Here is a 17,780-nt window from a genome sequence, read left to right as displayed (position 1 = left end):
CTTATTAGTTTAAGAGACTTATATATTATTTATGGTAGTTTCTTGTTTTGTTAATGGTGTGTTCAATTGTTTACTCTTATTCTAGATATTGTTTGCAATAATTAACGTCCAATTTAAATAGTGCAACATTCAAAGTTCCCCATTCTACTGAACATGGCTTGAATGATTCAGTTTTCATTCCTACAAACTGTGTTGACCTTGTTATTTTCTCTCATTTTACTAATGGAACTGTCATGTAAATGGATGTTTATTACAGTTGCCAATTTTGTACTGCCTTTAGAGATGTTTCTGTGAATGACACATAAATTCTTGACAAAAGACATTTAATAATGATCAATTTTGCTCTTGATGTGAACGTTATGAGTTTTTAAAAAAGTTGTAATTAACCTGCCACCAAATAATGTCAAACTGAAGGATAGTCTGCAAAAGTGAAAATAATTACATGTCACACTTGTTCTTAATTTGTGATGCTCGGCACGCTGCAACATGATTAATGATATTCCACAGTGGAGCTTCCAAACCCATACTCAGCCAAAATATTCAAGGTCACAATAGAGAATATCGGCAAAACTATGCTGTGATGCAAAGAATGGAACTCACCTGATGACACAATATTTGACTTGTGAATACCCCAAATACAATACACTCACGTGGAAATCCTTTGGGAGAGAGAAGGTTTCTTTGGGAGTCAATGGGAAGGAGCTATGCAGGTGGCCAGATCTAGGATATCTCTTTGACCACGTGACTAGAAACTATACATCTTTCTTGCTCATATTGTGAATGGAAAATGGAGGGTCACTGAGTACTAAAGGTTGGAAAAAGGCTCTTTGGCCCAACTCGTCCGTGCCAACCAAGCCAGTCTCATTTGCTTTCATTTCACCTACTTAAACCTTTCCTTTCCTTGTACCTGTCTAAATGACTTTTGAATGTGGTAATTGTACATGTCTCAACCACTTTCTATATCCCCTTATTCCATATACTTACCTCCCTCTAAGTGAAGAAATTGCCCTAGGTCTCTTTTAAATATGCCAACTCTCTTCTTAAACCTTTACTCTCTAACTTTTAAGTCTCCTTCCCTGGGAAAAAGACTGCAGGCATTCATCCTATCTATAGCACACATGATCCGGTACATTTCTATAAGGTCACACATAAAGCACTTGTGCTTTAGGGACTAAAATTCTTGCCTTCCCAACCTCTCTCTATAATTCAGGCAGCTACTGGCAGCACTCCAAGTTTAATGACGTCTTTACTCCAAAATGGGGCACCAGAACTGCATACAATGCTCCAAGTGCAGTCTCACCGTTGTCTTGTAGACAGTAACTGCAACATAACATTCCCATTCCAATACTCAGTGCCAGCATGCTGAATGCCTTTGTCGTCATTCTATTTATCTGTGACGCCAGTTTCAACAAACCATGTACTTGTATTCCTGTGTTCCTCTGTTCCACATCGCTTCCTGATCGTTGACCATTTGCTGTACCAATTTGATTTGATTTGACTCCGTGCTGACCTTAATGGAAAGACACTTGCCTTGGACCACTTACCTAGTTGATCAAGGTGCCCCTGTAACTTTTGATATTCTTCTTCGCTGTCTGTGGTAACATCTATTTTAATATCACACGCAGACTTACTAATCATGCCGTGTACAAGTACATCCAAATCATTTATATAAATAATAAACAACAAAGGTCCTAGCACTGACCCCTGTGGCACACAACTAGTCACAGGCTCCACACGAAAAGACAACATTCAAGCATCCCTCTTTCTTCCTGCCAGTGAGACAATTATGAATCTGTACAAAACTAGTCAAGAGATATTGTTCCCGATGTTGGGGAAGTCCAGAACGAGGGGTCACAGTTTGAGGATAGAGGGGAAGCCTTTTAGGACGGAGATGAGGAAAAACTTCTTCACACAGAGAGTGGTGAATCTGTGGAATTCTCTGCCACAGGAAACTGTTGAGGCCAGTTCATTGGCTATATTTAAGAGGGAGTTAGATATGGCCCTTGTGGCTACGGGGGTCAGGGAGTATGGAGGGAAGGCTGGGGCGGGGTTCTGAGTTGGATGATCAGCCATGATCATAATAAATGGCGGTGCAGGCTCGAAGGGCCGAATGGCCTACTCCTGCACCTATTTTCTATGTTTCTATGTTTCTATGTTTCTATATCTGAAAAGATGGTATCTGATGTAATATTCAGAGAACACTGCTGTTGATCCAATTGGTTTCATAGTAAGGCAGTTGCTAAATAGATCTACAGACAACATCGATATTCCTTTACAGTTTGCTACAGCCTGTCCCTGCAATGCAGTAATTAACACTGCACTACAACGACACGTGACCTTAATTCGATCCTGAACGTTGGGCATTCTGCCTTTGTGGAGTTTGTGTAATGTTCCTGTGACCATGTGGGTCTTCTCTCAGTTAACTGGCTACTGCAAATTACCTGTGAGGTAGGGTGCAGGCTGATGGGCATGTGAGAGAGTAGGGCAATGAGACTGATGGGAATACACTGAGATCCTGCATTGGGTTAGTTTGCTGAATGGCATCCTTCTTTAAGGATAGATATAATGTGAAATAATTCCCTGAATAGAAAAGGCTACCACCTATTAAATTTATTTATCTTTGTGGAAGGCCTTGCTATGTCAGTGCAAGGTTTCTAGGAAACGGCTGCAGTGCAGTCACCCTCAAAAAGCCCATACTTGTGAATACTTGACTTGTAGGTGACATGATTTGCCTCCTATCACTCACAGAGGGCATCACAGCAGAGCAGAGCATTGAGGTGAATATCTTCACTGTATTGATCAATCAGATGATCATTGCACCTTAAGGGTGCAGTTTAGTCTGCGAATGGGGATTTATTCAAAACACTGAAGATCAGTGCTCCTTTATTGTAATCCCACTAACATCTTAACTACATTCTACAGAGGCGTGGTTGAGAGTGTGCTGACCTTTTGCATCACAACCTGGTACTCCAGCTGCAGTGCTGTCAAGAAAAAAGCCTTGCAGAGGGTGGTTAGGGGAGCAGAGAAGGTTATTGGGGTCTCCCTACCTTCTGTCCAAGACCTCTTTCAGAGTCGATGCCTCCAGCAGACACGGTACATCATTAAAGACCCCTCACACCCTCTCAATGAACTGTTTGTTCTTCTGCCATCAGGCAAATGTTACAGGAGCATTAAAACTAAAACCGCAAGGCTGCTAAACAGCTTCCTCCCATAGGCAGTCAGACTGCTAAATAGCTGCTCTACCTGACTCTGCTTTGGACACTTTTAACTTGCACTGGACACTTATAACTTGATTTTAACTGACATGTGGCTGTTGTGTTTTACTATTTATTATGTTTATTATTTAGTGTCGCGTTTGTTATGTTATGATTGCACTGCCCCTGAGAAACGCTGTCTCATTCTGCCCTGCAGAGCTGATGTACGGTTACAATGACAATAAAGTTTTTTGAATCTTTGAATCTTTGAATCTAATTCTGCACATCCAGATGTTTCTGAGTATATATTACACCAAAAAGGCAGAACAATGCCTTTTACTCGTTGTACTCATTGGAATTTAGAAGATTGAGGGGGGATCTGATTGAAACGTATAAGATCCTAAAGGGATTGGACAGGCTAGATGCAGGAAGATTGTTCCCGATGTTGGGGAAGTCCAGAACGAGGGGCCACAGTTTGAGGATAGAGGGGAAGCCTTTTAGGACCGAGATTAGGAAAAACTTCTTCACACAGAGAGTGGTGAATCTGTGGAATTCTCTGCCACAGGAAACAGTTGAGGCCAGTTCATTGGCTATATTTAAGAGGGAGTTAGATATGGCCCTTGTGGCTACGGGGGTCAGGGGGTATGGAGGGAAGGCTGGGGCGGGGTTCTGAGTTGGATGATCAGCCATGATCATAATAAATGGCGGTGCAGGCTCGAAGGGCCGAATGGCCTACTCCTGCACCTATTTTCTATGTTTCTATGTTTTCTAATGTAGAGGAGAACACTAGTTTGTCCTGATACAAAAGGATGGAATATAAAGGCAGGAAAGTATTGTCACAACTATGTACAGTTTTGGTCTCCTTTTCTAAGGACAGATGTAACTCGCACCAGAGCACTTCTGGGAATGTTCACTTGGCTGATTCCTGGAATGAAAGCATCCTTTCAAGGGGAAAGTTTGAACAACTTGGGCTAATGATATTTGGACCTTGGATGAACAAGATGTGACCTCAATGAGCCATCTAAGCACTGACAGAGCTTGATGCGGTAAATGCTGAGAGGATTCTTTGTGGAGGAATCTATTATTAGGGGACATAGTACTAGAATAAAGAGTCACCCATTTATAACAGAGATGAAGAACAATTTCTTTTGTAAAGAGGACCATTCATTTTAGGAATTATTTTCCTCAAAGTGTTCTGAGGACTGAACCATTAAATACATTGAAGTTGTCAGAATATTGACTATAAGGAAGTTAATGTTTGCAAAGGTTAAGCAGCAGTGTAAAACTGAATGTTGGAGCAGCCTCTAGGGTCCTCCCAACCAACTCCTGCTCCTTATTTCCTATGCTCTTGTTTTCTTATGGCCCATCGCTGTTTGGCTAAATAGGCGTTTGGGGTCTTTGAAAGAAAAAAGAACCAGGAGTAGGTTTGTGGTATTGAGAGAAAGGAAAGGAGGAAGTGCCTTGTTTATGTAGCTTGTAAACCAGAGTAGTTAGGGGGTTATAGTGGCAAGAGAAAGTGAGAGGATGAATTAAACATGAGAAAACCACTTGACCTAATAGCCTCTGCAGCATCACTGGACTTGGGCTGGATAATGGTGCCTCAGTTAGTAGCTCTTTTGCTTTATAGGATTTGAGTTTTTGGAGTTGCTCTTCTCCCCACTGGTAGCATTTGTATATGCCACTTTCCTCTCAAGTTTGAAGGAAGGTGCTGACTGTCCTGCAGGATGCTTGAAGATCTGTCAGCCACAGTTTAACAGCTGACTATTTATGCAAGCCATAGGAGTTAATGTGAAACTTAAAACAGTGCGAAGTGTAGTTGGGTATTTGCAGAGTGGGTGGGTGATGGTGGAATTGATTGGAGGCTGCGTTGCAATGGTACCACAGGAGCAGAGGCAGCATCTGTACCCCTAGCCCAAGATACATACGGACCTCCCATCACTGGTCCCAATCTTGTTTGGAAACCTCACTTCCAGATCTGATTTTGCCTGCTGAGTCCTCTTCCTTGGTTGATGGTTGCCGGTCCATTCTTTCTTTCCCACATTCCCAGATCTGGCATCTGAAGTGAATGTAGTCCCACAAGAAGTTTCTGCCTCCTTTACTGTCAGCAAATATTCCAAAATTTTTCCAGAACATGTTGGACACAACGCTTATCAGTTATTGCCTTCCATGACTCAACCACAGTCTCTGAGGTGCTTTGGAATGTTTCTGCCAGATTAAAAATGTGACATATAAATAAAAGTCATTGTTTCTGTTTAAATGAAATGCAAAATAGTGCCAGAAGAAACAGGGTGATTTTGATTTTATAGGCACTCATATTTGGGCTAAAATAAATACTCAGATTTTACAGGTAGATCCATCTATTCCATTTCTTCTGTATCAGAGTCTTCTGGTTTTGTCACCTTGGGAAAGTGTGAGAAGCAGATACATTAGCAATGGTTAAGAGGTATTTAGACAGATATTTGAACACACAAGGGATAGAGGAGCACAGACCATGTGCAGGCAGATGGAACTGGTTAGACTGGTATCAATGGTAGTGCAGAGATAGTGGGCTGACGGGCCAATTCCTGTGGTGTACAGTTCTATATTCTACATAAACTAAATGTCAAATTGAACAGCAGGCATCATGACTAGATGAGTCAATGTACAGCCAAACAATAAACAAACTCCAAGGAATCAGTGGATCTCAACCTTTACTTCATCTACTCTTGCTTTTAGTAGAAGGGGAATTTATTTGGAGGGAGTACATTAAAATGCGCACTCATTTCTAGGAAGTTGTAGCAGGATGTCCAGGAGTTCAGTTTTACCATTTCTGGGGAGGCCCCATGCATTACCCTTAGAGTTAAATGACAAGCTAGTTGTGGAGGCTAGGTTGCCTCTCTTCCTCTCCTTCTTACCTTGTGCAGAAACCTGACCTCTGGGAATAAGGTGACGAAAATCCAATAGAATATTGAAGTAGTAAAGCAAAACAGAAATGAATTTCACCTCCATCATGAGCAACCAAAAGCCCATCGAGGAGTTAGCCAAACAGCCAGAGTTTTCAGATAAAATCAAATCATGAATTCAAAATTAATCAACCCTAAATTACCTAAAATTTAATTTCTGATGACAGTATGTAGCAATACTGTACTGCAGAAGAGGAAGCACTTGACCTGTTAGTGCTACACACTGAAGTTTTCTTGTGTTAAAGGGAACCTTTAGGTGATGAGACTGATTTTGAATCTGAAACATTGTGATATGAAAATAGAAATGACAAATGGGTGAAAATTACACTAAAATATAAAAATATTAAAGTAAATAATAGTGATTACATGAGTTTGTAATATTTATTTATATCTTCCTGAAGTACCTTTTAGAAATAAAGAAAATAGTGTGTTTGCTGAGTCTCTAAATAATGAGATAATTTCTAGCTGTAGTAGCATATAATGAATATTGCCTCATTAGGGAAGAGGAAGACAGCATTTACAATTCCGCCTTACTGAACTGGTAATTACGGTCCAGTAAATGTGTTTACCAGTTTAGGAATGAAGCAGCTGACTGCACTGAATATACAATTATCTGCTTTGTATTTCTATCCAAACAAATGTGACAAGTCCATTAATTTTAATAACCCTGCAATGAACTGATTAAATGAAAGATAGCATTTAGCAGGTGTGTGATAGAATATTTTTGCTGACTAGACTCTGCAGTGAATTAGACTAATTATGTCACCTTTATCTACATTCACATCCAAACGTCATTGGCATCATAACGTTTGATGACAATAATTTATATTTCCAAAAAAAAACTGAAGTTGCAATTTAAAATAGAGTTATGAAAATATTCAACCTGGAAACAAGCCTTTCTGCCTACTGAATCCACGGCAACCATCAAACACCCATTTACATTAACCCTACATTCATTCTATTTATTATACTCTACACATTCCCTTCAACTCCCCTTGAATTTCACTGCTCACATATGCACTAAGCTTAGTTTTACACCGGCCAATTAATCTACCAACCTGTACAACTTTGGGATTAAATTGGAGCTTCTGGAGAAAATCCATGCAGGGCATTATTTGAACCTGGGTCTTCGGTACCGTGTGGCAGCAGCTGTACTCTCCAGCACTATGCTTCCCTAAAAGCATTTAAAAAATAGAGGGATTACAAGCAGCTCTGATTCCCTCCTCTACATTTCCAACCATCAGCCCAGTATCCCCAATATGTATGAAGCAGGTGCTCATGATGCAAAGGTGCTTAGGAAAATAAATTTTGAAGGAGAGTATAAATGGATAGAGTTGGGTTAAGGTTTAGCAATTGGTCTATAGTATGGGTAAAAGTGAAATGGTCCATTTTGGTGGGGGAAAAGGGAAACATTATTTAAATTGACAGGGATTGCTGAGGATCTCGGAGTTCTGCAGTCTCTTCCTACAAGCCATCAATTCCAAAGAAAGGAAAACTCTCAGAAATTATTGTTGTTAACCAGCAAAAAGATGCAGGAGAAATGAAACAATGGGGAGATGATTTGATAGTTTCATTTATATTAATTATTAGGGGGCATCGTTTTAAGATGATTGGAGAAAAGTATAGGCAGAATGTCAGAACCATTTTTTACGTACAGAACAGTGAGTACATGGAAAGCCCTGCCTTTGACAGGGTGCCACACATGAGGCTGCTTACCAAGTTAAGAGCCCATGGTATTACAGGAAAGTTACTAACATGGTAAGAGCATCGGCTGATTGGTAGGAGGCAGTGAGTGGGAATAAAAGGATCCTTTTCTGGTTGGCTGCCAGTGACGAGTGGTGTTCCGCAGGGGTCGGTGTTGGGACCACTTCTTTTTAATGCTGTATATCAATGATTTAGATGATGGAATAGATGGCTTTGTCAACAAGTTTGCAGATGATATGAAGTTTGGTAGAAGGGCAGATAGTGTTGAGGAAACAGGTAGGATGCAGAAGGACTTAGACAGATTACGAGAATGGGCATGAAAGTGGCAAATGAAATACAATGTTGGAAAATGCATTGCCATGCACTTTGGTAGTAGAAACAAGTGTGCAGACTATTTTCTAAATGCAGAGAAAATCCAGGGAATCTGAGATGCAGAGGGACTTGGGAGTCCTTGTGCAGAACACCTTGAAGGTTAACTTGCAGGTTGAATCGTAGTGAGGAAGACAAATGCCATGTTAACATTCATTTCAAGAGGTCTAGAATATAAGAGCAAGGATGTGATGCTGAGGCTTTATAAGGCACTGGTGAGGCCTCACCTTGAGTATTGTGAACAGTTTTGTGCTGCTCATCTTAGAAAAGATGTGCTGACATTGGAGAGGGTCCAGAGGAGGTTCACAAGGATGATTCCTGGAATAAAAGGGTTATCATACGAGGAACATTTGATGGCTCTGGGTCTGTGTTCACTGGAATTCAGAAGGATGAGGGGGGGATCTCGTTGAAACCTTTCGAATGTTGTTGGACAGAGTAGATGTTTTCCAGGGTGGGAGAGTCTAGGACAAGAGTGCATAGCTTCAGGATAGGGGGGTGCTCTTTCAAAACAGAGTTGTGGAGAAATTTCTTTAGCCAAAGGGTGGTGAATTTGTGGAATTTGTTGCTACATGCAGCTGTGGAGGCCAGGTTGTTGGGTGTATTGAAGGCAGAGATTGATAGGTTCTTGATTGGACATGGCATCAAAGGCTATGGGGAGAAGGCCGGGAAATGGGGTTGAGGAGGAGATTGAGAAAAAGGATCAGCCATGATTGAATGGCGGAGCAGACTCGATGGGCCAGATGGCCTATTCTGCTCCTATGTCTTATGGTCTTATGGGTGGTGGCAGAGACAAAGATATTCGGGGCCTTTAAGAAATTCTTCAGTAGGCACATAGATGATAGCAAAATGGAAAGCTATGTAGGAGGGAAAAGTTAGATTGATTTTAGAGAAGGTTAAAAAGTTGGCACAACATTATGGGCCAAAGGGGTTGCACTGTGCTGTAGTGTTCAATGTTTTATGAAAAGCGAAAACTGGTTTGACAAGTGAAATGTGTCATGATCTTGAATCCAGAGTGGGAGATGGTAAACATCCTCACCGTTTCTGCTTAGCTTTAAAGGTTGTAACTAGGATTCAAAGAGCAAACAGGCTGTCACAATGTAATCTCAAGCTGCTTGTGAAATGGTTGCCTTCTACTGCTTGATTTGTGAAAGTCTAGTACAATAAATAATAGGAAAGCCAACAGAATATTATCATAAAAGTTGCTGGTGAATGTAGCAGGCCATGCAGCATCTCTAGGAAGAGGTACAGCCGACGTTTCGGGTCGAGACCCTCAGGTCTTGGCCCGAAACGTCGACTGTACCTCTTCCTAGAGATGCTGCCTGGCCTGCTGCATTCACCAGCAACTTTTATGTGTGTTGCTTGAAATTCCAGCATCTGCAGATTTCCTCGTGTTTGCGAGGATATTAACATCTATTGTTGGGGAAACAATATAAAAGTAGTGAGGTTACAGAACTATTTACCTGGGCATTGGTGAGATCATGTGTGCAGTACTCTGTATACGATACAACATGGTAGTGTAGTGGGTCGGCATAATGCTTTACAGTGTTAGCTGTAAGACTGGGGTTCAATTCCTGCCGTTGTCTTTAATGAGTTTGTATGTTCTCCTCATGACCAGATGGGTTTCCTCTGCATGCACAGGTTTCTTTCCACGTTACAATGGCGTATAAGTTAGGGTTTATACATTGTGGGTATGTAAGGTTAACGTCAGAAACATGATGACCCCTGTGGGCTGTCCGCAGCATATTTCCAACTGTGTTGATCATTGACAGAGATGATGAATTTCACTGTATATTTAGATTTTCAATGTACATGTGATAAATAAAGTTAAGCTTTAGTTAATCTTCAATCTTTAATATAGGTCTTCTTATCTATGATGGAAGTACTTCAGAGAAAGCTACACCTAGAATGGGTGGGTTTGTGTGCACATTGACAAAAGGGGACTTGATTGAAATATGTGAGATCTGAAGGCTCTTTGACAAGTTGGATGTGGAAAGGATGTTTCTTTGTGAGAGAATTTAAAGACAGGACATGCACAGAATGCTACTGATAAGGTAACCAGTTCACAAGCAGCTTTATACTACACTCATGTCATTGTGAGTGCCTATTCACTCTTCGAAGTCTGGTTACAAACTTTAATGATGGTAGGGGAGGGACGGCTGAAGTTTCTCAGACTGAAAGCTTTTCAGTAGTCATGCACCACCAGCTAGTGCTGGGAGCTTTGTTGTCCATTATTTATGTGAACAATTTGGACATACATGTATAAGGTATAATTAGTAAATTTGAGGAATTTGGGCACGTGGCCAAGTGGTTAAGGCATTGAACTAGCGATCTGAAGGTCGTGAGTTCGAGACCAAGCCGAGGCAACGTGTGTTGTGTCCTTGAGCAAAGGCAGTTAATCACACATTGCTCTGTGACGACACTGGTGCCAAGCTGTATGGGTCCTAGTGCCCTTCCCTTGGACAACATTGGTGTCGTGGAGAGGGGAGACTTGCAGCATGGGCAACCGCTGGTCTTGCATATAACCTTGCCCAGGCCTGCACCCTGGAGAGTGAAGACTTTCCAGGTGCAGATCCATGGTCTCGCAAGACTAACGGATGCCTTTACTTTACTAAAATAGTTTGTATCATTGACAGTGAAGAAAATTACAGGGTCATGTTGATCAGCTGGGTATGTGGGCTGAGGATTGTAAAATGCTTTCAATTTAGGTAAGTGGGAAATGTTGCATTTTGGTATGCTAGACCAGGATAGAACTTATACAGTGCATGGTTGGGTCTTGGTGAGGGTTGAGGAACAGAGAAAACGAGGACAAAAAGTAAATGGTTTACTGAAAGTGGCAATACCAGTAGGTGGTGGTCAAGACGGCTTGCTGACTTTTTTCAGTCAGGCATTGAATCTGGGATTTGGGGCTGTAAGTTGCACTTGTACGTGGTGTTGGTGAGACAGCACATGGGGTAACGTCCACAGTTCTGGTCCCTCATTTTATAGGAAAGATGTCATTAAGCTGGAAAGAGTGCAAAGAAGGTTTATGGGGATGTTGCACAGCTCAAGGGCCTGAGTTACAGGGAAAGATTGGGAGAGTTAGGATTTTATTTCTTGGAGTACAGGAGATTGAGGGTTAACCATGAGGGGCATAAATAGTATCAATGCACATAGTTCTTCGTCCCAGAGAAGTGGAACAAAAATTAGAGGGCAAAGGTTGAAGATGAGATGTTATGGGGAGGTTGTATAAGGCATTGGCGAGGCCAAATTTGGAGTATTGTGTATAGTTCTGGTCACCTAACTATAGGAAGGATATCAGTAAGATTGAAAGAGCGCAGAGAAGATTTACTAGGATGCTGCCGGGTCTTCAGCAGTTTAGTTACAGGGAAAGATTGAACAATTTAGGACTTTATTCCTTGGAGCACAGAAGCATGAGGGGGGATTTGATAGATGTTTGCAAAATTATGAGGGGTATAGACAGAGTAAATGTGAATATACTCTTTCCACTTAGATTAGGAGAGATAAATATGAGAGGACATGGCTTTAGGGTGAAAGGGGAATAGTCTAGGGGGAACTTCTAAACTCAGAGAGTGGTGGGAGTGTGGAATGAGCTGCCATCTGACGTGGTAAATGCGGGCTCACTCTTAAGTTTTAAGAATAAATTGGATAGGTACATGGATGGGAGAGGTCTGGAGGGTTATGGACTGGATGCAGGTCAATGGGACTGGGGGAATAATGTTTTGGCACAGACTAGAAGGGCCGAATGGCCTGTTTTCTGTGCTGTAGTGTTCTATGGTTCCATGAGAGGTGAAAGATTTAAAAAGGGCCTGAAGGGTAACTTCTTCATGCAGACAGTGGTAAGTATATGGAATGGGATGCCAGAGAAAGTGATTACGGCAGTTATAATAACATTTAAAAGACAGTTGGATACACACTAACAGGAAAGATTTAGAGGAATATGAGCAAATGGGACTAGCTTGGTGACCACCAATGTTGGCATGCATGAGATGGGCTGAAAGGCCTGAATCCCTACTGTATTACTCTATGAATCTATAAAGCAGCACTGTACAGATAAATAAAATATTCTAATCTTCCTTAAACATTATCTATGGTACATTTCATTTTCAAGAATGCTGTTCTGTTCCTTCTAGCAGAAAAAATATACTTGCATGCACAGAGAATAGATCGGAACTAGAAAGCTTCTGCTTAAGCTTTTCTGGCTAATCTTAGAGATGTTGCCAAGGTAACAGTGCTGCTCCAGTGTTTTCAGAGAACAGCGTTATGGAGTCTAAACATTTCCTATGAGAAAGAGGTTTGTGTAGATAACATGTCTTTGGCAGTGAAGGAATTTTGGATGGAAATTTGTTGGTAACAATAGCATAAACCAGTTGAAATCTTACTGGCTAGCTATTTATAATCTGTGTTCAGGAGGTTTGTGTATTGGGCTGGGGTATGTCGGACAGCTGAAGCACTCTGGACTATGATCCATTCAAATTTCCACCCTTTTAAATCTGAATCTACCAAGGACTTCTAAGCATTTGGCCCATTGGTACATGAAATGTCTTAGACTCAATAATAAAATTTGAACACTTCCATTCTTGAATGAAAATTTTTCTTGAGTTAATTTTTGATTGATGTTAAATATTATATTGGGAGGTTCTGAAGTTATAGAAGAGGACGGGGTTTATTTGTTACAAGTAAACATCCTTCAACATACATACCAGATACACAGCTTTATTAAAGCAGCTTTGAAACTTAGACCACAGGATATAGGAACAGAATTGGTTCTGGTTATAACAATGTCTCATAGTGCCCGGAGGTTTGTCTGCCAGTTCTCATTGAAAAGTTGAAGTGATACAAGTCAGGCAGTAGAGTATGGGAGTCATCTATAAATCCAAAATTGTAATTTTGTTTCTTCTGAAACAAAATTGATGTTCATCATCCAAATTGAACTCCAGGGACATAGCTGATCTCCCTTAACAGAAACCTGATATAGTGAGGGGCATACTTCCTTCCCACCCTACTGGCACATTGTTTATCCATTTATAATTGAAAATGGACACTGTGCATTTTGCATTACAAGTAGATAGACACTGAGAATGATTTCTGAGATTTGGAATATACCACTTCTACTACTCAAACACTTCTACATCCAGAGCTCAAAAGATGACAGTCCAAGTACCACCTTTGCATATTTGACATTCTCTGTTAATAAAGACGATGTTTTAAAATTTAAAATACAAGCCTGTTTTATACATTGATGTATGTTCCCAAAAACAGTAGTGGCAAATCATCTCTACAATTGTTATTTATCTGAGTTGTTCACAATGCACAGGTCCAATTAGATGCTGCGTCAACGATACTCAGTGCTTCTAGGCTCTTCTGATAAAAATGCTTAATTATGAGAGCCCATGTTTTCTTCACAGCCTATCAATTAAAGTACGAGATCCTGACATATTCAGTGTTAATGCAGTTAAATTCATGTTCAGTAGCTAGGTTACGGGTTCGTAGATTCTTGGCACTTGCACAGGCCTGCTTCCTAGATACAGTATCTTTTCTGGGAGCAATCTTATCAGTGCTGAGTTACTACTGGTTTCCAGCTTAAGTGATCTACATAAAGGTAGCTTTGATTGACTAAAATTGTCTGCCTTTCACTGGACTTTCAGTGGAGAAATTAGCTCATCATCATTTCATGTTGTGGGTGTTTTTCATGTTGTGACACATTGCAGCAAACGTGACCTTACTTTTCAATTATAATCCATTTTACCAAGGGCACTATCTTAAATTGGATTGTATGTCATCTTGCATGTGCCTATATGTTAATACTAGCTGTGTTTCTATTTAGTTTTTTGTTGCTGTTGCCGCATTCTGGAGTAATGAGCATTGATTTGACTAAAACAAAATGTGAATGACTGACAATTTTTGTCATTGGAATATTTATTTCTAGCACAAAATGGTGCCAGGGTTGTTAAGAGATTCACATGCGATAAACTCAGCAGTTTGAAATCATTTCATTTAGAAAAATCATTCAATTAGATTGGCATTTTCACACTGCAGCCTTGAGGCTAGTTTCACCCCCAGAAGGTCATGTTTATGTCAGAGCGTAGCTGCCATTATGTAGTGCTGAGGGTGAATTTCTTTCTGCTTGAAAGGTTTGTGACAAAGATGCAGCAGATTATTATACATTAGGGAACACAAGAAATACAGAAATTACAGTGGAAAAGCAGAACAGTTCATTGGCAATACCTCCTCAGATTTGGCCAGCTCATGATTGCATTCCCCTATTCTATTCTCTCCTCTCCAGGCTTACCTAAGTGTCACTACTGGTGATGTAAAAGAACCCATAGTCTCCACCTCAGGCACATGTTTGAGTTGCCTCTGGAACATGATGAGCTTTTTTTTTTACAAAACCCAGCCTCGGCTGGTCACAGGGCCCCTTATTCAGACATACCGACTGTTGAGAAAGCTACAATATCCTTTTAACTTGGCTTTTCCTTCTAGCTGTCAAGAAATGTCTGATATGTCACCAAGATCACCATTTTAGGTATTCCAAACTACCTGTATGAGCTAATGATGACTTTACGCCTGGATCTTCCTGACCAGGTAGACAGGTGGAAAATCTGGAATTACCAAATAACTGCTGACCAAATCAAAATCTAACAAGGAAGTTTGGGGTTCAGATGATGAATACTAATCACTCAACAGAACCTTCCCATCACTAATTCTCTCTTTGTAATGTTGGTGGATATTCTAAGGCAATATTTATGATTGTCAGAGCAAATGCTTTTTAAAATTACAGTAGCACACACTGCAGAATACACAGTGAGACAACATCAATTCCGTTGGCACTGGATGACTATTCTTTCACTGAGTGGAATGCAGAGAAAGAATGCATATAGACCTGGCTTCGTGATCCCATCTGTATTGTTGGGGGGTTGTGATTCCCTCTGGAAAGACCAAGTGAAAAATTTAATGTACTGGAAAGAAGTATAAGATACCTAACTTTGGACCTAGCCTGGTCTTCCTCTCATGATGTTAACATGAGTTCTTTGTGACTGGAATACTCCTGGTTGCTTTTTCAGGACAACCTCCAGAAGGTAACACAGTGCATGCCCATTAATGCGCTGCTGGCTGCAGCTGGATTTCTGCACTTCCAGTTCTGGTCACAGGAACTAGTTAGTGCCCAGGAACCATAAATGCAGGTATATTTCAGTTGTTTCAACTAGACCACACTTCAAATAACTGGTTCCCATTTGGCTATGGGGAAATTAAGAAATAAAGCTAAGTCAACCATAAAATGGAACTATGTTTGGATTATTTATCCTTCTAATGGCATAATATCAGGTTGTTGAAAATAAACACCAGAGATTATTCCTTGCTTCCCAAAGTACAGAGGTTAGAAAGCAAATATATTTCTGTTTGTTATCTTGTGCGCTTGTAGTTAGTTAATTTCTGTTAGAATCCTGCTCTGTTGTGTTGTGCCTAGTGGTGATACAAGTTGTCTCCCATGCAAGCATTTTAAAAAGTATATTGTTATTACAGTTACGGATTGGGATCCATTCTGGCTCTGTACTGGCAGGAGTCGTTGGTGTAAAAATGCCTCGTTATTGCTTGTTTGGAAACAACGTCACTCTGGCCAGCAAGTTTGAATCAGGAAGTCAACCACGACGCATTAATATCAGTCCCACAACCTACCAGTAAGTACAATGTGCATCTTGGCTCAATCACACAGGGAGCATAGTCAACAGCGGGCTCTTTAATGAGATTTTTAGATCCCGGGACTTGAAATTCAATCTGGAAGTGTACAGTAGTAAGTAATAATTAATCATTGCCAGCTGATAGTAAGAACAAAATGACTTTACTTGCTTCTTGTCATTTACTTGATCTCTTGTCATTCAAAATTAATCTTGAAAATTTCATTTTCAATTTTCTCCCTTTTTGTAAGCTCTAGATTAGGGGTTTCCAGCTTTTTTATGCCATAGAGCCTTACCGTTAACTGAGGGGTCCCTGCACTAGAATACATTTTCTTCTTTGTTGTAAGGGCAAATTCTTTTTTACTTCAGCAACACAAGAGGTGCTGGAGGAACTCAGCTGGTCAGGCAATATCCATGGCGCGAAGTAGACAGTTGATGTTTTGGGTCAAAATCCTTCAACTGTACTGGAAGGTAGCAGGAGAGAGCTGGTGTAAAAGATAGGGGCAGAAAAGTGGAACAAGGACTGGCAGCTGATGCGTGGATCCAGGTGAGGAGGGGGCATAGGCAAATAAGGGTGGGAATGATATCAGAAGCTGGGAGGTGAGAGGTAGAGGTGACAAATGGCTGAAGGTGATGAATGTGACAGGAAGGGACGATGGAGCATGGACAAAGAGGAGGAGGTGAGGAGGGGAACCAGTGAGAGAAATATGTGCGCGAAGGGCAGATGGAGAGGGCAGTGGAAGGGGAGAAAGACATAGGGTGATGGGCATCAATTTGATCAGGAGGAAAGGGAAAAGGAGAAGGAAATGGAAAAACTGCAAAAAAGGACAGAGTAGGAGCAGTTACCAGAAGTTTGAGAATTCGATTTTCATGCCACTCGGTTGGAAATTGCCCAGTTGGAGTATGATTTCCTTTATTTTTCATTTGGCTGTGATATTGCAGTGGAAGAGGCGTATCAATGTGGGAATGTGGGATGGAATTTAAATGGCTAGCCACTGGGAGATCCTGGCTGACACAACAAACATTCCATCCAGGTGAAGCAGTCCTTCACATGTCAATCCAGTGCTCCTGTGCAGTCTTGTCTATATCATCGTGACCTCACATAAACTGGAGAACCACTTCATCAAGCACTCATGCTCTATCTACCCTGCCTGGCCAGTGTCCAACCTGGTGGCATCGAACTCTCAAACCTCTGGTAATCACTTCCCTCTGTCCCTTTTCCCCATTCTTCTCCTTCTCTCTCCTCCTGATCTAATTGACCAATGTTTCCCCTCTCCCTCTACTTATCTCCATTTCCCTTTCCCTCTGCCCATCATCTGCACTCTTTTCCCACCACTTCCCTTCCCCACTCTGCCCCTTTATTCCATACTGCACCAACCTCTCCTTTCAGATTCCATCATCTTCGGCCCTTTGTCACTTCCACCTATCACCTCCCAGTTTCCGTCATCATTCCCATCCTCATTTACCTATCACCACCCCTCCCCGTTTACTGGATCCACCGATTGCCTGCTAGACCTCACTCCACCCCTTTCCTCCATCATTTAATAAAGGCTATCTCCTTGTCTTCCAGTCCTGATGGTGGATCCTGACCCAAAATATCAACTGTCTATTTCAAAGTTCAAAGTTCCAAGTAAATTTATTATCAAAGTACATATATATCACCACATACAACCCCAAGATACATTTTCTTGCAGGCATAGTCAATAATCCATAAGTATACCAGCGAGGAAATGAATTCCCCTCCATAGATACTGCCTGACCTGCTGAGTTTCTCCACTGCCTTTTGTGTTGCTCCAAATTCCAGCGTCTGGAGTCTCCTCTGTATTTCTTTGTTACTTCAGTTCTTCTTCTCAGCTTCGCTATTGCAAGACTTCCTGTAAGCTTCCTAAGGTACATCA

At 41.1% G+C, this 17,780-nt stretch overlaps 1 protein-coding gene across 2 annotated transcripts in view; it reads left to right on the top strand.

Annotated features, from left to right (window-relative positions):
* gucy1a2 (guanylate cyclase 1, soluble, alpha 2) overlaps positions 1–17,780 on the top strand; it is a 167,878-nt gene that overhangs the window by 141,823 nt on the left and 8,275 nt on the right. The window contains exon 7 of one of the 2 annotated variants that reach the window (XM_063052867.1): positions 15,731–15,885. The exons of the other annotated variant lie outside the window; for it this stretch is intronic. Coding sequence (XP_062908937.1) covers positions 15,731–15,885 — 155 coding nt within the window. The remainder of the gene's footprint in view (positions 1–15,730; positions 15,886–17,780) is intronic. 2 annotated transcript variants of the gene reach the window in all.

This window comes from Mobula hypostoma, chromosome 7 (assembly GCF_963921235.1).
Source record: "Mobula hypostoma chromosome 7, sMobHyp1.1, whole genome shotgun sequence".
Classification (NCBI taxonomy): Eukaryota; Metazoa; Chordata; class Chondrichthyes; order Myliobatiformes; family Myliobatidae; genus Mobula; species Mobula hypostoma.
Note: the sequence above shows the minus strand (reverse complement) of the source record. Positions and strands in the feature narration are given on the sequence as shown.